Source organism: Ips typographus, linkage group LG1 (genome assembly GCF_016097725.1).
Source record: "Ips typographus isolate SLU linkage group LG1, UJ_Ityp_2.0, whole genome shotgun sequence".
Lineage (NCBI taxonomy): Eukaryota > Metazoa > Arthropoda > Insecta > Coleoptera > Curculionidae > Ips > Ips typographus.
In genome coordinates this window covers 10,989,958-11,007,349 of record NC_138422.1, presented here as the reverse complement: position 1 = coordinate 11,007,349, position 17,392 = coordinate 10,989,958, and the positions used below count along the sequence as shown (strand labels likewise).

The 17,392-nt window shown below is 33.7% G+C and overlaps 1 protein-coding gene and 1 long non-coding RNA gene across 2 annotated transcripts in view; both read right to left on the bottom strand.

Annotated features, from left to right (window-relative positions):
- The window catches only part of LOC145740214 (matrix metalloproteinase-2-like), a 74,391-nt gene extending 66,429 nt beyond the window's left edge, over positions 1-7,962 (bottom strand). Inside the window, exon 1 of the mRNA XM_081995613.1 lies at positions 7,107-7,962. Within this exon, the coding sequence (XP_081851739.1) occupies positions 7,107-7,271 (165 nt within the window). The 5' untranslated portion in view covers positions 7,272-7,962. The remainder of the gene's footprint in view (positions 1-7,106) is intronic.
- A 2,986-nt stretch (positions 7,963-10,948) lies between these two features.
- LOC145733202 (uncharacterized) lies at positions 10,949-11,620 on the bottom strand. Its single transcript, XR_014179145.1, has 2 exons — positions 11,115-11,620; positions 10,949-11,050 (listed from the first exon to the last, which is right to left on the bottom strand). It is a non-coding gene; the product is annotated as an uncharacterized LOC145733202 (long non-coding RNA).
- Positions 11,621-17,392: the final 5,772 nt, after the last annotated feature.

Sequence of the window (17,392 nt, the reverse complement as noted above, 5' to 3'; positions counted from 1 at the left end):
GTAAAACTGTAATGATGGCTGTATATGTCCATGGCTTCACGACCAGTTGCAATTGGTAAATAAATAATCAGTACAATCTTACAAAACGGGTTTCATTATGCGCACCAAATTCTACAATATTCGACAATGGGGTAGAATTTGGTCGTAAATCACTTTGTAGGACTCGAGAAAGTTAAAAAAAAAGAATTTGTTCATATTGGGTGTGTTGATGTGAATGAAACACAGTGATACATAGTGTCCCAATAAGGGGTGCAACTAACTACTGTTGGACTATTCCTTTCTGTTTGCGGCAAAATGTCAATTCAAAATTATTTTGAAAAACTCAGAAAATTTTGTGGTAAATTGGCACACAAAGAAAGGTAGAAAGTCAAGCATTCGGAAGAAACAGATGAAACTCATATAGTATATCTTTGAAACATCGAGTAAATATTTAGCATTTTCAACTAAATCATTCATCTAAAATCAGCATTTTCAAATCAAATTTTATCAAATAATCATTTTCAAAGTATGAATAGTTAGTTTTTATGAGAAACTTTCACATACCAGGTGTCCAAGAGCACCCTGGACATAGGAGATTAACATGGGAAAAGGGTTTTGATTTTTTTGCGCCTGTACGGTTCATTTAATGGAAAAACGCTTTAGACAAAAGTTGTAGAGCACATTTTCGGCTATCAACTTGTAATTTTTTCAACACCGTAGATTTGACCATTAAGACGAAAAATCTGGTAAGTTGCGTTTATAACCTCATTCAATGTCTCTACTCAACTTATTTACTTTGTAGCAAAATTCTTTAAGAAAACACTGGTTTTGTTTGCAAATATTTAATGAGGATGACCGAATCACCTATCTCAAACCTCTTCATAACACTACCAAACGATTTAAAGTGATAAAAACAATGGACTAGGAAGGCCTGCAGATGTTGGAAGATAAGTTGCTTTACTATACAGGGACCACAAAAGAGGATAAATACTTCCCTCAAAAGTGATGCAATTTAGTGACCTATGTGACTGATAGTTTTATTGTATCCTTCGGTTTTGTAGTGTTATCAACACACCATAGTGTTTAAGTGGTTTTATATTGTATGATGTTAATAAAAAGGCATTTTTTATAACTGATTGTCAATGTTTTTTCCCTAGTTCTACAGGGTAAGGTAAGTACTGATATTTAATTAGCTCCATTAGTTAACTTGAACATCATTCACCTACAAAGATACTTGTAAAATGTCTACTAACCAAAAATAGTTTATTTGCAAGTAATGTGTAACTCGACTTCACATTTGATTAGTAAAGGTATGTCCTGTGAAATGGTGTATTGAATTAGAAGCAAATTGTTTCTCTTTAGAGACTTTCAATCACTACATTTCACCTTTGCTAATTTGGAACTCCACTATTATCCAAACAAACATTAGGTTAGTAAGACAAAGTTGTTCTTCGCATAGCTTGTATGGTGAAAAGGTTCACCCACTCACACTCAATCTGTGGAACAATCACTGTTTATGTGGTAAGACCAGTTTTCTTTGCCACCTATTGTACCTAAGCTTTTCACTTGAAGAAAATGTATACTACCTTACCTACCGTACCTTGAACTGTGAATAAATAATTAATACAAATGTTCAGTGTACAAAGTTTTATTTGGAACAATTGAGTGTGTGGAAAAAAGAACACAATTATAATGTTAATACCTAAACCTAGAATAGAACAGCTCATGTAGATAGCTCAATTGAAAAGTTGTTTTTTTGACAATACCAACCCATATACAAAAACTTTTGTCACACCTGACTGATAATTTGACTGTGTAAGTCCATATTCTGTTCCTAGAAGGGGTTTCTCAGAGGTTTTATAGGCAGTTTAAGATTATTCACATTTCACAGTCCCATCAAATTTTGAGATTTCAGTCAGATATCAACACTGAATCATTTTAAGTTCTAGTTGCAACACTGATGAAGACCCTCGCTGATGATAGTCCATGAAGTTAAGCACATTGAAGCTAAATCCCACCACTTTTGAAGGAAGTATTTGGCCCCTTTGTTGTTGTCCCCGTACAGTAGGAAACTTATCTTCAAAGATCTGGCTTCATTGTCCACTGTTTTCATCACTTAAATCGTTTGGTAGTGTTATGAATAGGCTTGAGATAGGTGATTCGGTCATCCTCATTAAATATTTGCAAGCAAAACCAGTGTTTTCTTAAAGAATTTTGCTACAAAGTAAATCAGTTGAGTCGAGACATTGAATGCGGTTATAAACGCAACTTACCAGATTTTTGGGCTGTGGCTACTGATAAAGTATTGTTATCACGATTTATTTGTATTTTCTTCGCATTATGTGGGTAGTAACTCAAAATTATTACTAAATAAACGTGTTCTGAATGTTTTGATTACAGAATGACTGACAGCGATTTGTTATGGTTTTTGAAAGGTTGGTAGCACGGCCGGATATAAACTTTCCTTAACGACCGCTTGGCGCGAGATTTGAAATTTACGAATTTTAGAGCCGTTTTTCGTCTTAATGGTCAAATCTACGGTATTGAAAAACGACGTTACGAGTTGATGATGAGCCGAAAATGTGCTCTACAACTTTTATCTAAAGCGTTTTTCGTGCTCTTGGACACCTGGTATATGAAACAGTCAAAAAACTTTATTTCTAAAAGAGATTAATTCGTTAGAAGAAACTGGCGAAGAATTATTCATACATTTTATTTTTAACATTTTCCCAAATTTCGAGGTTATTTCAGCAATCTTTGTTCTGATGCGATTTGCTTTGCAATTAAAGTTACAGAAATCGATGAAAGAATCATAAAACTTAAACAATAAACTTAACAATTTTTAAAAACCCCATAAAAAAATCAAATGTACCTAAATCCGAGAATCTCGGTGGCCATTCCACCCAACTAATTTTCCTGGGCAAACATTATTTAAGTAGACTCTTACAGGAAAGCAGCAGTGTGAAGTCACTCCATCCTGCACAAAACGACAAATCGTTTCTATTTGGAAATAGTTGGTTCTGTCGTGGTAGCAGATAATCTTGAAGAAATTTTCTTCAAAAAAGTATCTTCTGACTTTTATCTATTGCGGATGCTTCCAATAGTTCTAATGTGAATTATCGGTAAGTCTGTCGGTCTAACGTGACTATTGAGCATAAATGGAGCTTTGTCTGAAGAAATCTTGCATCTCTGTTATAACGTTCTATAATGATCATTCTATCAAAATCATCTTCTAACAGCTCCTGAACTAGGTGTACTTTATATGGATGCCACTTTACGGTTCGATGTATTGTTGCATGGTGTAAATTGTTCCAAAGCTTGTCTTGTATTCTTGTGTGGATCTTCTTGAAAGGCGAAGAAGTACCTCAAGTTTATTGGCTTCAAGAATTGATATTTCCTACCGGTTTTAGGAAATTCTTTAAATTAGTAGGTGTTGCAAAACTTTTTCAATTTTACTTATTATCCGGAGGTGAATATGATATAGATATACTTTTTTTGTGCATTTTGTTTCCATATTTTAACATTTACTTTTAGCTTTGATTGTACTGTCGGAGATCCCAAATGGTGCCGATTGATTTGAAAATTTTATATTGACTGTCACACACTGTCACTTAAAATAGATGAATCATATTACTCAACTTCCGTACGGTCATGGTCTAGGGAGAATGAATTCGACATGTTCTAAATTGCGCGTTTCATAACCAGTCGATTTCTGCCAAACATCAAAAGTGCATAGAACAGGTTAAGCCTGACTTAAAATAAGCAAAATGAACGCGCGAAGGCGTGCAAATGCGGCCGTTGGAATATTTAAACAAGTCGTCGGGATAATATTAGAAATTGGCCTGCCGGAAATATACCGCAGACCCACGAATTTCCCTGGAATTATACGCCGGGTTCTCTTAGCTTGCCCCGTTCCATTTGGCCTTTTTGCATTTCATCGTCTGCATCAGTTTACGGTTTTACGACCTCCGCACTTGAGAATGTCTTCCGTTAGCGCTCTGTCAAATTATTAAAGTCACAGTCCTAGTGTGTACGACTCGTTTAAATTGGACGTGTTTAACACTAACCCGGCTTGTGTTGCCTGTTTTCTGAGGATTAAAATTAAGAAACGGAATATTAAGTCAAGAATCATTCTTTGACAACCGCTGTTATGACAGATATTAGAAGTGTAGGTATAATAGTAATATTACTTTCTAGTGTTTGTGGGTAATGTACTAATGTTAATACAAAGAGTCACTCACTGACCAATATTTAGGACGAAAGATTGCCTCTCTAAAAAATCTCCTTAGACTTACACAGATTTCAAATTATAGATCAGAAATTATAGCTTTACCAAAACTGACGGGGTTTACACTGTTTTAAAATTACGGGACTGGAGTGAGTGCAGAAAGTACTTACTGCTTAATAATTTCTAAACTGGTCTATATCGAAGTGATAACTATAAAGTAGAATTTTCTAATTTTCGTCCTGGGCAAATGAAACAATATTGTTTGTTTTTATTTTATCAACTTATAAACTGGTACATTGTTTAAATCGTCTTGTATAACGTTTTTCATAACCATGACCGAAATAAATGGGACCGTAAACAACAATACCCAAGCGTTCTAATCCGCGCTGCGTAAATCAGAATTTAAAACTGACATTGTTTTCTTTGTCTAACATAAATAAACAATATAATCACTAAATCTAATCAAGGGACCAAACTGAAAAGATAACAAACAATTTACAACCAGTGTATTATGTTGTTTTAGCTGGTAGGAATTGTCAAAATTGCTTTCTAAAAATACTTTCTTTTTTTTCCCATCTGAGAAATAAAGGGTCATACAAAATAGAAATATATTTTAATGATTGTGCTTATGACGAATTTTTCAGATCGTAAGTGCAAAATTACTGATGCTTCAATCCATCATCAGTGTCATATTACTCATATTAACATTGACAAATAACTTGTTATTACATTGACCGAGACACTTAGATAAAGATGACCTTAATATTCTAGGATTTTGTCATCCATCAAAAATTTCTTCGAAAATTTCTTGTTGGAATTTTGAATCACGGTTTCTGTGTTAACTGTGTGCACCGTAAAAATATATCTTCAAATATTGTGTTATAATCTCTAGCAACTCAAAAAGAAACTTTAACTTTACTAGGAAACAAAATTTTGTAATAAATTAAAATAACCAGAATTGATTCTAAACTTGAAATATCTGCTGACCCATTAATTAGTGATTAATTAAACATTTCTTATTACTGTCAGAATTACATGATGTACCTAATTATAAACAAAATATAAATTACTTTTTACTTTAAAAATATCACAAATTTAATGTATTCAAATTAATTGCATTTAACACGCTTATTGCTTGTCGCCGCTATGGAAATTAGCTTATTACCCTGGAAGTGGATAATCGAAAAAATGGTCTACCTAATGAATAATGCATATTCAAGTGCCTAGTTGAAATTCCCTAGTGCATAATGATTCACGTTAATAGTAATTAGGCTACTGACAAATAACGCCTAAAAAATGAATCGATGAAAAACACCCGTATGCTCTACCGACTCGAAATTTATTAATAATTAAGCCAATTAAAAGATGCACAATCAAAAATTTATGTTGTATTAATTATTAAGTTTCTCACTATTAGTAATATAGTAATATCAATCGAGAGTTGGTAAGAGAGTATCATTCCGCTATTTTTTAAAATAATTATGTACTTCTTGGTATTGTTATAAATCTTGAAAAAAATACCGTTTTAGAGACGTTATTTTCGACTATACGTTGCATTAAACTGTCAAAAATTACAAATGACAGAAATAATCTGATTAGATTATCTTGTTCAGCTCACAAATATCCACATAATTTTTCTACAAGCAATAATAAATCGCTCGATAAATCGGCTAGATGAAATAAAATAAATTGAGGTGTATGGTGTATGAGTCAACCAAGGAGTCAACAATATTCGTTATGCGGACGACACAGTTCTAATTGCAGATAACATGAAGGATTTGCGGAATATGCTTGGGACTGTCGGGAAATGCAGTAAGAACATGGGACTCAATATCAACACCAAGAAGACTAAATTCATGATAATTACTCGAAAGCCAAAGGAATTTCAAAACTCAAGCCGAACATATGAGAATCAACCAATAGAGCGAGTAAATAATTAATTTAAATATCTAGGAAGATGGCTGTGTGAAAACTCGGAATCAGACACAGAAATCAAATGCCGGATTGAAAATGCGTTCATGAAATTCTGAACTGAAAAATGCTCACTAATACTGATTTCGATCTTGGCCTGAGAATTAGATTTGTCAAATGCTATGTCTGGATAGTGTTGCTTTATGGCATGGAGACTTGGACACTGAAGGTGAGCACTATGAACAAGCTGGAAGCATTCGAGATGTGGGTCTATAGGCGTGTACTGAGGATTCCATGGACTGCAAGAAGAACCAACGATGAGGTCTTGAGAATAATCAATAAAGACCGCGAACTGTTAGACACCATTAAACGTCGAAAAACAGCATACTCTTCCTTATTACCGTACGTAATAAGGAAGAGTGGACAAAAATGTGATCGCAAACATCCACTAATGGACACGCAGCAGAAGAAGAAGAAGAGATTAGGTTTTTGCTAAATATCTAAATGTGAATTTAAAAAAAACCTGGTGGTCCTCTAAAACTGCAATTCTTGCCCATTTTCATATTGATTTCGTAGCTCTACCAGTTTCCGAGATTCCTTCACTAAACATTGAAAAAACTCACCCTGTATATTAAAGTTTTTTTCCCAAATTTACGTAAGGTGAACAAAAAATTTGCAGTTGCAAAACACAGTTGCATTGGTTGTTGTAATTTAATATTTGATAAATTTGATTGGTTGAACAATTTTTACCACTAAATATTCAAGATTCTTTTAAGTTATTATTAACATGCTAGTTAAACAAATTTTTCCGTTTTTTTTACTCAGAATTTTATCGTCTCTTTATAGTGGATAAACATGTTTGAATAGGAGCCTCATTATTATCTGTCCAAGTACACAAGTTTGTAATGTAAATTAACTGTAATATAACAGTTTACTAAAATTGCACTAAAGTGTTTATCAAAGATCTTAGTGCGAGTGAAAAACTTACCAAATTTGCGTCAAGAACCTCCCTTTTAAAAATCCTACTGTCATTTCGTAAACTTTCGCACGGCCCGCAGGACAGGACAACTAATAACAGGACAATAACAAAACAACCCCGAAAACGACACTTGAGCACCGAGGCACAACACCAAAACAACCTTTCTCGATCCATTGTCGTTGCGTTTTTGGTTTTTGCGACAGTATTTGGTTTTGGACAAAGGAACAACAGAGCGCGCGAGGGTCTACCAAATGCATTTAATCACCCGCGCCCGTCTGATTTTTAATTAACGCGACCCCCGTTTACCACACTAGTAGTATTATTAATAAGCGTGTTTTCCTATTGCGTACGATGAATTAGTCCGATTCGTCATTAATTTTTTTCCTTTACTTCCGGCGCGCACTTTTCTTTTTGTTATGTCCGCGGTTACTGGACAGTGCGGTTGTCACTCGCATTATTGCTCCCTGAGTTTTATAGAGATAATTTCGCCGACTGCTGCGGTTGTAATCTTTTATCTCGCGCGATTGCAAGGATAGGAAAACAATCGCCGATCAGAACGCATCTCTGTGGAGACGGCGACGTAAACTTTAATCAGAAACGGAGAGCGCGCGAGCCTGCTAGACTGGACGCTCGAGACAACTGAAAATGAAATCGAGTGTGCTTGGGGTTTCAGGAGCGTTGTTCAGCTGTTTTTCGGTATTTTTTTTTCTAAAACGACGAGGGTTGCCCTCGAGGCGGTGGCGCTTCGCAGGCGGCGTCGCGACGCCTTGCGATCAGCTGATAGCGTAGTTCGACGAAATCGCGGGGAGAATGTTAATGAACCGGCGCCCCCTTTTACCTAAGGGACACATTATCAATCTCTTATTTTGTTTTACAGTTACAGAGTGATTCAAATTGCTCTCCGTCAGATTGTAACCGGTTTTTAAATATTTAATAAAAGGACGTTGAAAATTAGCGTAGTAAGTCATTTATTTTTCAATCAATTGTTTTTATTTTAAAAAATGTATTTTTAAAAAGAGGATTTAGCAAAATCTACATTATTCACTTTTTTCATTGTTGTCTAGCCTACCAATGCAGTACAATTTGAGGCAAATTTACGTAGTAAAACAGTAAAACAAAAGAACGTAATTTCCTATGAAACATTACAGCTAAATGTGGTTCATTTTTTCCTTACGTTATCGGGTGTATGTACAGGGTGATTGGTTGAATTTTGACCACCTCCTTAACTTCCTTAAATTTGATTTTAGCAAAAAACGTTGAATACAAAACTAGTAGATATTTAGGTCTACTTTACTCTTAGATAAACAGTGGTTATACAGGGTGTCCCAAATTTGAGTAACAAACCAAACTTATGTTTTCTTAAATACAATGACCAACTTTTTATCCGATATTTGAATTCTACGTCAAATTCTAGGCCTAATTGATGTAAAATGTCTGTATCGATATTCAACTTTTTCCCCAGCAGCATCTGTTATACTTATTGTATATTATCAATATTGCCTCGACTATGTGATTAAGGGTTAATTTGATTATAGTTGGATTTTTACCTTTTGAGAATGACGTCATCTTTTTACATCTTTGTTTCTCGCATATCAAACATGTGAAATAAACAATTTTAACAAAAAAGGCACGTTATTAATTTTGTCATCCTGTCAAATTAAAAACGTTGACATTTACTGTCACTTTGATATAAACAAATATCAAATGTATAAACATGCTGCGCTATAATGAGCAAGCCCAAATGCTAATTTTAAATGTGCTGCTTTTTTTGGATTACGAAAAGAAACAGTTTCCAGATGTCATCCCAATTGATTATTCCAATGTGTATGATAGAGCATCACAGGCTTTAAAAGTGAGTACTGCTAATTTATGCCGAATGAAAAAGGCTGGAATTTAAGCTGATGACTCCTATTTTACCAACATTTCTAAGAAAATGTCGGTCAGTAAAACCAAAATAACCGCTTTTATGAAAAACAAAGAAGTTGGTAATGTTGGTATGCCAAATTACTATTTTCGCTTTATTGTGCACAGCACAAAATCAATGAACATTAATAATATATTATGTTATTAGGAGTAGAAGAGATCTTTAAGTGAGTGCAAGCCCATCTATTCACTGAATGAAGACTGCAACAAAGCATTTGTAGGTTAAAACTTGTGATCTAATTCCAGACATGCGTGTTTTTTCACCTGCTTGACGTCATTCTCAAAGGATAAAACTTTGACTATACTCAAATTTGGGACACCTTGTATAATAACTGTTTATCTAAGAGTAAAGTAGACTTAAATATCTACAACTAAGTTGTTACAACTAGTTTTTTGACTAAACTCAAAAATAAGGAAGTTAAGGGGGTGGTCAAAATTCAATCAATCAAGGACGCTGCTGCGGAAACAGTTCAATATCTATTCAAACATTTTACATCAATTAGGCTTAGAATTTGACGTAGAATTCAAATACTGGATAAAATATTGGTCATTGTATTTAAAAAACACATAAGTTTGGTTCGTTACTCAAATTTGGGACATCCTGTATAATAAATGTTTATTTTAAAGTAAGGTAGACCTAAATATCTACTAGTTTTGTATTTAACGTTTTTTGCTAAAATCAAAATTAAAGTAGTTAAAGGGGTGGTCAAAATTCAGCCAATCACCCTGTACAACCAAAATGAAATTTACGCGTACCCGGTTTCCAACTTGGATTATTTTTCCCGTTTTTAAAAAATAGCAATAGCAAATTGCAACATTGCATTTTAAAGATTACTTTTTAGTTTTTAAACCACGTCAATGGCAATATTGAGATGAAAACATTATAAAGGCACTTTTTTAAACTTTATAAATGTGTATCGTCATTTGTTTTTAAGTTATTTCGATAAATCTTATAGACGCCATTTTCGGAAATAACATATATTTTTTTAAAGTAGGTCTTGAAAAGTTTCCTAATAGAAAAAAAAAACATAAAATTTGCTGTCAAAATTTAAAAAAAACAAGTTTTTATTAAACAAAACATTATTATAAAACTATGACTAATTTATTATAATCTACTACTATACCTACTACAAGACTAAATAAAATTACTTCTAACAGAACTCTCTTCTAAACTATACAGTGTGGTCCAGTTTTAAATGTCAGTAATTTACCATTCGATAGCCCATCAAAAAATAAGTTACTTTTTTGTAACTAGTGATGAAATGGCCATTTCTTAACTAGTTAATCAATAAATACGAAAATTTATTAGCTTTTCTAACTTCTTTTTTACTTATTTAAACTGTGAAAATCAAAAATAAGTATAATTTACATCAAAAGCAACATAACATTTTAAAAAATCAATTATTGCAAATATTAATTACACAATTTGTACAGTTCGACAAGTTGATGCCCGAATTTGTCTTGCTGTCGCTTGAATTTGTTGTTAGAGCAAGTGATTTGGCACTGCTTGTTTCACCAAAAATGCTAGCAGAAATGCTTTTTTTGTTTTTAATCGAGTTTTCAACATATCCCTCGGCAACAGACTTCGATTTCCATCCCCCATGTTGTTTTATTTTCAACAAATTGGCTCCGGAGTCTACAAGAAACGTAGCAGACGATCTTCGAAAGCAGTATCCAGTGAATAATACTGGATTTTTTAAGCCAAGTAATTCAGCAATCTTCTTTGGTAGTAACTGGCCAATACCATCAATACCTACTGGTTGTATACTGCAACTACCATGTAGGTAGTTAATAAAAAATCTGTTGTGCTTCAAATTTTTTTGTCGCATATTAATGTATCTTCTTAGTATATCTACCAAACTGATTCCCTCAATACCTCCTTCCGTTATGATAAATTCACGTGATGTTTTTGTTTTTGTGATTGGAATGTTAACTCGAAAATGCGAGTGTTCATCTATTACATCTTCATTCCGAAGAAACGTTAATTCCACTTTTCGACAGGCGCCTTCTACACCTACAATAAGGACCACCTGAAATATGAAAATAATAATCTAAGTGATTATATCGAAATGTTGTGTAATAGTTTAGGCCTACCTTAGCTAACAGCCACTTGGAATCATCTGCTTCTTTTAAAATCTCCGACATGTTTTCTCTAGTAAACACATTAGATTTCTTCGCCTTATACCCATCGCAGCATCTTTTTAAATACGCAATCAAACTGCAATAACCTTTAATGTCTAATCCTTTCTTCAGAGACAGCTCTGCTCTCAACATTGAATAAAGTGATCATAATGTTGAAGATTTAAGATACTTTTTTTATACATACTTTATGTTTGATTGAAGCCATATTTCAAATTTTTCGTAAGCTGTATCGTACAGCAACTTAGATCTTTCGGGAATGACAGTCAGCACAGCTTTTCTTGCAGCCTCTTCGATATCACTCGGTAATTCTGAATCTAAGTTGTTGATTTTCCAGTTAAATTATCGCACCATTAAATATCTGTTGCAATGTTTACAGCATAAACAATATTTGACGTGGCAAAATTTTGATATATTAACAATACACGCACAAGTCACCATGGATATTTCATTTGGAACAACTGGTGGGGGATTGAGAGGTAGGCATAGATGTTGGATGTGAAACTATAATTACTTAGTTTGTACCATTTTTAACTATTTACCATCCAAAATTAGAAAAAATCATGTCTAATTGTATAACTCATTCAAACATTCATTGGTTACACAAAATCGCACTTTTCGTAACTGGTTATATAAGTAGCTATTTTGTCATAACTGTCAGATTGTTGGAGCAATTTTGATCATATTTGGAACAAGCACTTATGAAATTAATACTCATTATGTGATGTTAATGACGTTTGTCAAAATTGTGTAGTTGCTTAAATACAGGGGAATGGTTTTCATTTTCCCGCCTTATTTTCTACGTCACTAGACATTTTAAATTTTTTTTTGTAAATCTCTTGTTCAATTTGAAAAAGAAAATATATCTGGTAAAATTCTTAATTCTGCTTCAAAAATCGTATTTTTTTGTTATAATTCTGAGACTGCTGAAGTAATTTCAACGTATTTTACGTTAGTAATATTTTTTTGTTAATTGGTAGTTATAAAATTAATACTCATTACTTGACAAAGTAACTTTGTTCAGAGCTGTCCGTGTCGGTACAAGAGAATTGGTTCAAAAGAACGATTTTTTAAAACTAAATTTTGGAAGACCGTATCGTCTTTAGAACACGTTTTTCAGCAAAATGACATAATGCATGTCAACTTATTTTTTGATGAACTCTTGGATAGTGGATTATTGACATTTAAAACTGGATCACCCTGTATAACTCTCTTATACTTTCTTTTAGAAAATGTAAAAAGGTAATTTAATTTAGAAACCCAGTCGGAGTTTGTCATAAAATGTTGTTTTTAAAGTTCTGCGTCTTAGACTGTAATAAAGTAAGCCATTTTGTTTTGTCAGAATGAGATAGACACTGTTAACACTTTAGTAAACACTGACGTCAAAATACGTCTTCTTTTTGTTTGTGTGAATAACCACTCACTAATCAGCACCAGCAATTATAAACATTTTGGGGTTGTTCTGACTGTGTTACCTTAATAAAATTTTCTTATCTGACTGTATCGAGTATCTGGGACTACCAGAACCTTCAACAACATTTTCTCGTTTACAAAGACAGAGTACCTTGACGTATGGGACACCGGGATGGGAAACAAACAAGATAAAAATCGACTTTGTTTCAAATTAAGTGGTCAGTGACATGGAATTCCGATAACGAGAAACTGGTAGCGTCGAAATGGTAATCCATCTCCATGACAATGCTTGCAGTTTTTGCCCCTGGTTTAGTTACATTTTCATCAAACAACGGTCTTTCAGCCTACCTAGTTCTGAACCAGGAAAATCACCAACTGCGCAATTAGTTTCGTAGTACTCGCCGTGCAACACTATTTTGCATACCTCTACACATGCACGTGCAAATGCCACCTGTATAATATTGAGAAATACGAATTATTTTATTCTTCTCAAATTATTGCGATTTCAGAATGATTACTTCCTTATGGTTGAAACGTGACGTTACGTTATTTATTGTGCCACTTTCCTGTTTTATTTGTAGGAAATCTCGACGTAATTAGTCGAGGTTTATGTATGGGGTGTGGGTAAGTGGGAGTGGGTTTTAACATGCTAGTCCTTATGAAAACGTACCTTTTCACTCCTTTCACCATTAAACGCAAATTTTTTGTGCAAAATACATGTTATTCTTGTCGTTAGAATTCCAGAAAAAATTTTTTGGTAATTTCTATTTGTGTAACCAGTTGATATGTTTGAAAATTGAAAAACGTTTTGTCCATGTCGAGAATTGAATTCGTAACAGTTTAAATTCAAAATCTTCACAAGTTTGTATGTAAATATGGAAATCTCGCAAACATTAAAAGAGATACAGAGTTGGTTAAATTATGGCAAAATTGCGCAATTTAGGACAGGCACTTTTACCTTGGGATAATTTCTATAGAATCAACCAATTATATCGTCTGATTTCATAGTTTTATAGAAATAATTATCTTTTTTGAGTTTTCCCATCGAATAAATTAACAAGAACTAATTTACAAAATTTGTTTTTTTTTTGGATTCCAAAAGTAATCAAGATTTTTATAATTTTAAAGTGGCATGAAAATGGTGAGGTTTTGTTTTTTGTTTATCAATCCCAATCCTCTGACCGGTTTCGCCGTATTACGGCTCATCAGAGAGGCTATAGGGCTTGATAACCAAAGAACAAAACCTTCGTTCCAGTATAGTCAACTGGATGCCAGAAATGATAGTTGTGTGCAACATCTGGTGACATCTGTACTCAACTCTATGAGTTAGAAAGTACAGATGGCGTTCCAAAATCTAGGAACAGCACCATTAATGCCGCATCATTCGGTAAACACCGATTTGATTGGTTGAAAATGGTGAGGTTTTGGTTTTGCTTTTTTTGGGATTGATAAACAAAAAACAAAACCTCACCATTTTCAACCAATCAGATCGGTGTTTACCGAATGATGCGGCATTAATGGTGCTGTTCCTAGATTTTGGAACGCCATCTGTACTTTCTAACTCATAGAGTTGAGTACAGATGTCACCAGATGTTGCACACAACTATTAAAGTGGCATATTATTAAACTTCAAACTGCGCAATTTTGTCATAATTTAACCAACTCTATGGATATTTATTACAGTTTTCGAGTTCCCTATACTTACACACGAAGTTGTTGACTATCGATGAGGGACTCAAAAAATGGCGTTGCAGTTTTTTACATTTACTATGTTTTCAAAGCCAAATCAAAGGTAACTTTGGATTTTCGAAATGAGATTCCTTTATTTAAATAAATCACCCAGTATATTTTTCTTGATTCAGTTTACAGGGTATTCTAATAAACCGTGCACGCAGCTTGTAATGATGTTCTAAATACTATTAATAAAAGTATGTTGTACTTTCAACTATCAACTTTATCATTCATTTGACACAGCTGGTTCTTGAAAACTATTTATTGTAGAGCTTCGGAAAAAGAAACATTACATGTGGACAGTTTAATGAGAATATGGCGTGGTAAAGTTGTATTTCTTAAACTAGAACACCCTGTAAATAACTGTTACATATAGTACATCACTTTTTATTATTATTTTGTCGTTGTAAATATTGTTTTCATTAAGTTGCCTGTACTGCCATAGAAACGATCATTCATTTTATAAAATATCAATAATTTTAGGATAAATTGAGCAACCCCATGATGTTCTAAGTATAATTATTGAGGGCTTCAAATTGGAAAAAAATCATTATTTGCATAACACAGTAATTTATAAATAACTAAGTAGTTTAATTATAAAATATTTTAATATATAACCAATCTGACCTCACAACACAATTTGTGGCAAACAGAAAATGAAAGTTTCATGATTGACCTTTAATTTCCACCTTATATGGCGTTTTAATTGCACAAGCAGAACAGGACAGTTATATGTGTGTTATGGTGTTGCACTTAATGGAATCCACCATAAATTATAATAAGACATGTATTTCTATAAATGTTGTTATTGATAATTGCCCCTGAATTACGTATACATATACGGTCAAAAATAACAACTTTTGTCACGAAAATTGATTTGTATGATATCTTCCTAAATGTATCTACTACAGTATACTTGCCTAAAATTTAAAGTAATTATAAAAAAAAATGTATATAAAACTATATACAATATGTCTCATTAGAAAGAAATTTACGTTAGGTTAGGATAGTTCCCGTATGGTGGTGCTATCTTGACCAGATTTTTTAGATCAATTTACCATACAACGATATTGACATGGTAAAATACTTCTCTTATGATTTTGAAAAGAAACCTAAAACCGGGTCGGTCGAATCCAGGGCTGTTCCGGCCACGTACATATCTCATATTTGGCTCAATTTTTAAAAATAGACATTTACGAGGGTTCAAGTTCGTCCGTTTCCTCTCTATAACGATCTGCCCCGATCTTTTTTTCGAAAAGGTCGTAAAACAGTTTATAGTGTTTTAAAATTGAATTTGAGCTAAAGCAACTCTTTGTATTCCGTGTATGGCGTATGTAACGCGATGAGCAGCTTGCTTTAAAACTCTAGAAATTTACGTTTCTGTGTGTGGTAAACAGTGGTAATTTTGCATGAGTTACACGATTGCGATTATCCGATAAAAAAAACCGTTGCATGGGCGTTAATCGTTGGAAAGTCACCATTTTGCCGTGGCATAGACACTTTTTCACAGAAATGAAGATAGCCAGAGAATGATAAGGATGACACGCGAAGGCCGTGCTAATCTGTTGCAGTCCCGGGGGCAAATGACCGTGATAAATGCATTTTTACTCATTTTTTGGATAAAACTGGCGTGTGTGAGCTCACTTTTGCAATTTTGATCTCTAGAGTAGTGATTCGTAGAGACAAATAATTAAGCATACTTTTCATAACATTCAGTTAAATGTGAAAATTGAGAAAATACACTTTTATCTTCAATTCGGTTTAACTGTTGCACTTCTAGCACTTTTAATACTCGCACAAACCCAGTGGCGTCTATAAAAAATTGTGTAGGCGAATTACACATACTGCCATCTGAAAATGACTACCAGCTCAAATATCCTCTTTCACATCAGTACACTACAGTTTATTAAGTCGTAAACAAAGGCACTGACAACAAATAATCATACTGGAATTATAGGGGTAATTAAAAAAATCAGCTTAACGGTCAACTAAGTTTTGAGCTATTTATCGAGGTATTGAAGCGGATAATCTGTCCATTGTCGTCGTTTGAAGAAGTGAGAAAAAGTGCATTGAACCTCCGGATATACGACCTACCCACGGCGGGAACAGCTTCCGGTTTGTAAAAAGTGTCTACCGTTCAGCCTTGGGGATGTTCCTGTAAAATATAAATATCTCACTAGAGCGCGTATTATGTAATTTAGATACAACCCCCGTACTAAGATAAAGCTATCGCATATCGCATGTGTTTTTTTTGGGAATTGAGAACATGGAAAACTTGTTGTCAAAAGAGCTATCAAACTTAAAATAATACTTGATCACGTGACTCTACAGACCAATAGGCAGCTTTTTGCAATTAAGACATTTTCTTCTTAAACTTCAGGTTAGTGAGATATCAAGTCAGTTTGTGTGAGATTTAACCTGATCGAATACAAGTTTGTTTGTCCTCCAGGACATCAATTGACATTTGGTTGAATTAAAGTGAAAACGCGTATTTTTAAAGTCAACATTAAGTTGTGATGAATGACGTCAGAGAATGGTTTTGTTGAAGTAGTGTTGAGATTGTGTTGGAACTGTTGAGCTGGTTGGCAACATTTTTCTTGTTAGATTACTTTTCTTGTTAGATTTACATTTAAAGAACCTTTGCTGAGTATTTTATGCCTTTTCTATTTTCCTTAATCAACAAACACAACCAACAATAACAAATGCCGGAAAGGCTAATACATAACGTCAAAAAAGCTTACATTGTCATTGGTGAAAATTGACTTCCAACATGAAATCAACAAATCCATCAGCTCTGAGGCTTGGTGGAAAGTTGAGGCTATGTTGTATTCATCACAGATTTATGTTGACTTAAAAGACAGTGACAGTTGGATCCACCATTAATTCATCAGTAGAGCTCGAATCAGATGAGAAAAGGCCACCGCATCATCAATGACGCAGTTTTTAAAACTATTTCTTTCTCCTTCTACAGTTGCCGTCGCATTAGATATAATCAGAGGCGTCCTATTAAAATATTCCCGAAAATATATTGTTAAGCGGTCAAAAAGCCACTTGGCAACGTAGTACGGTTTTTACTTGGACACAATTAA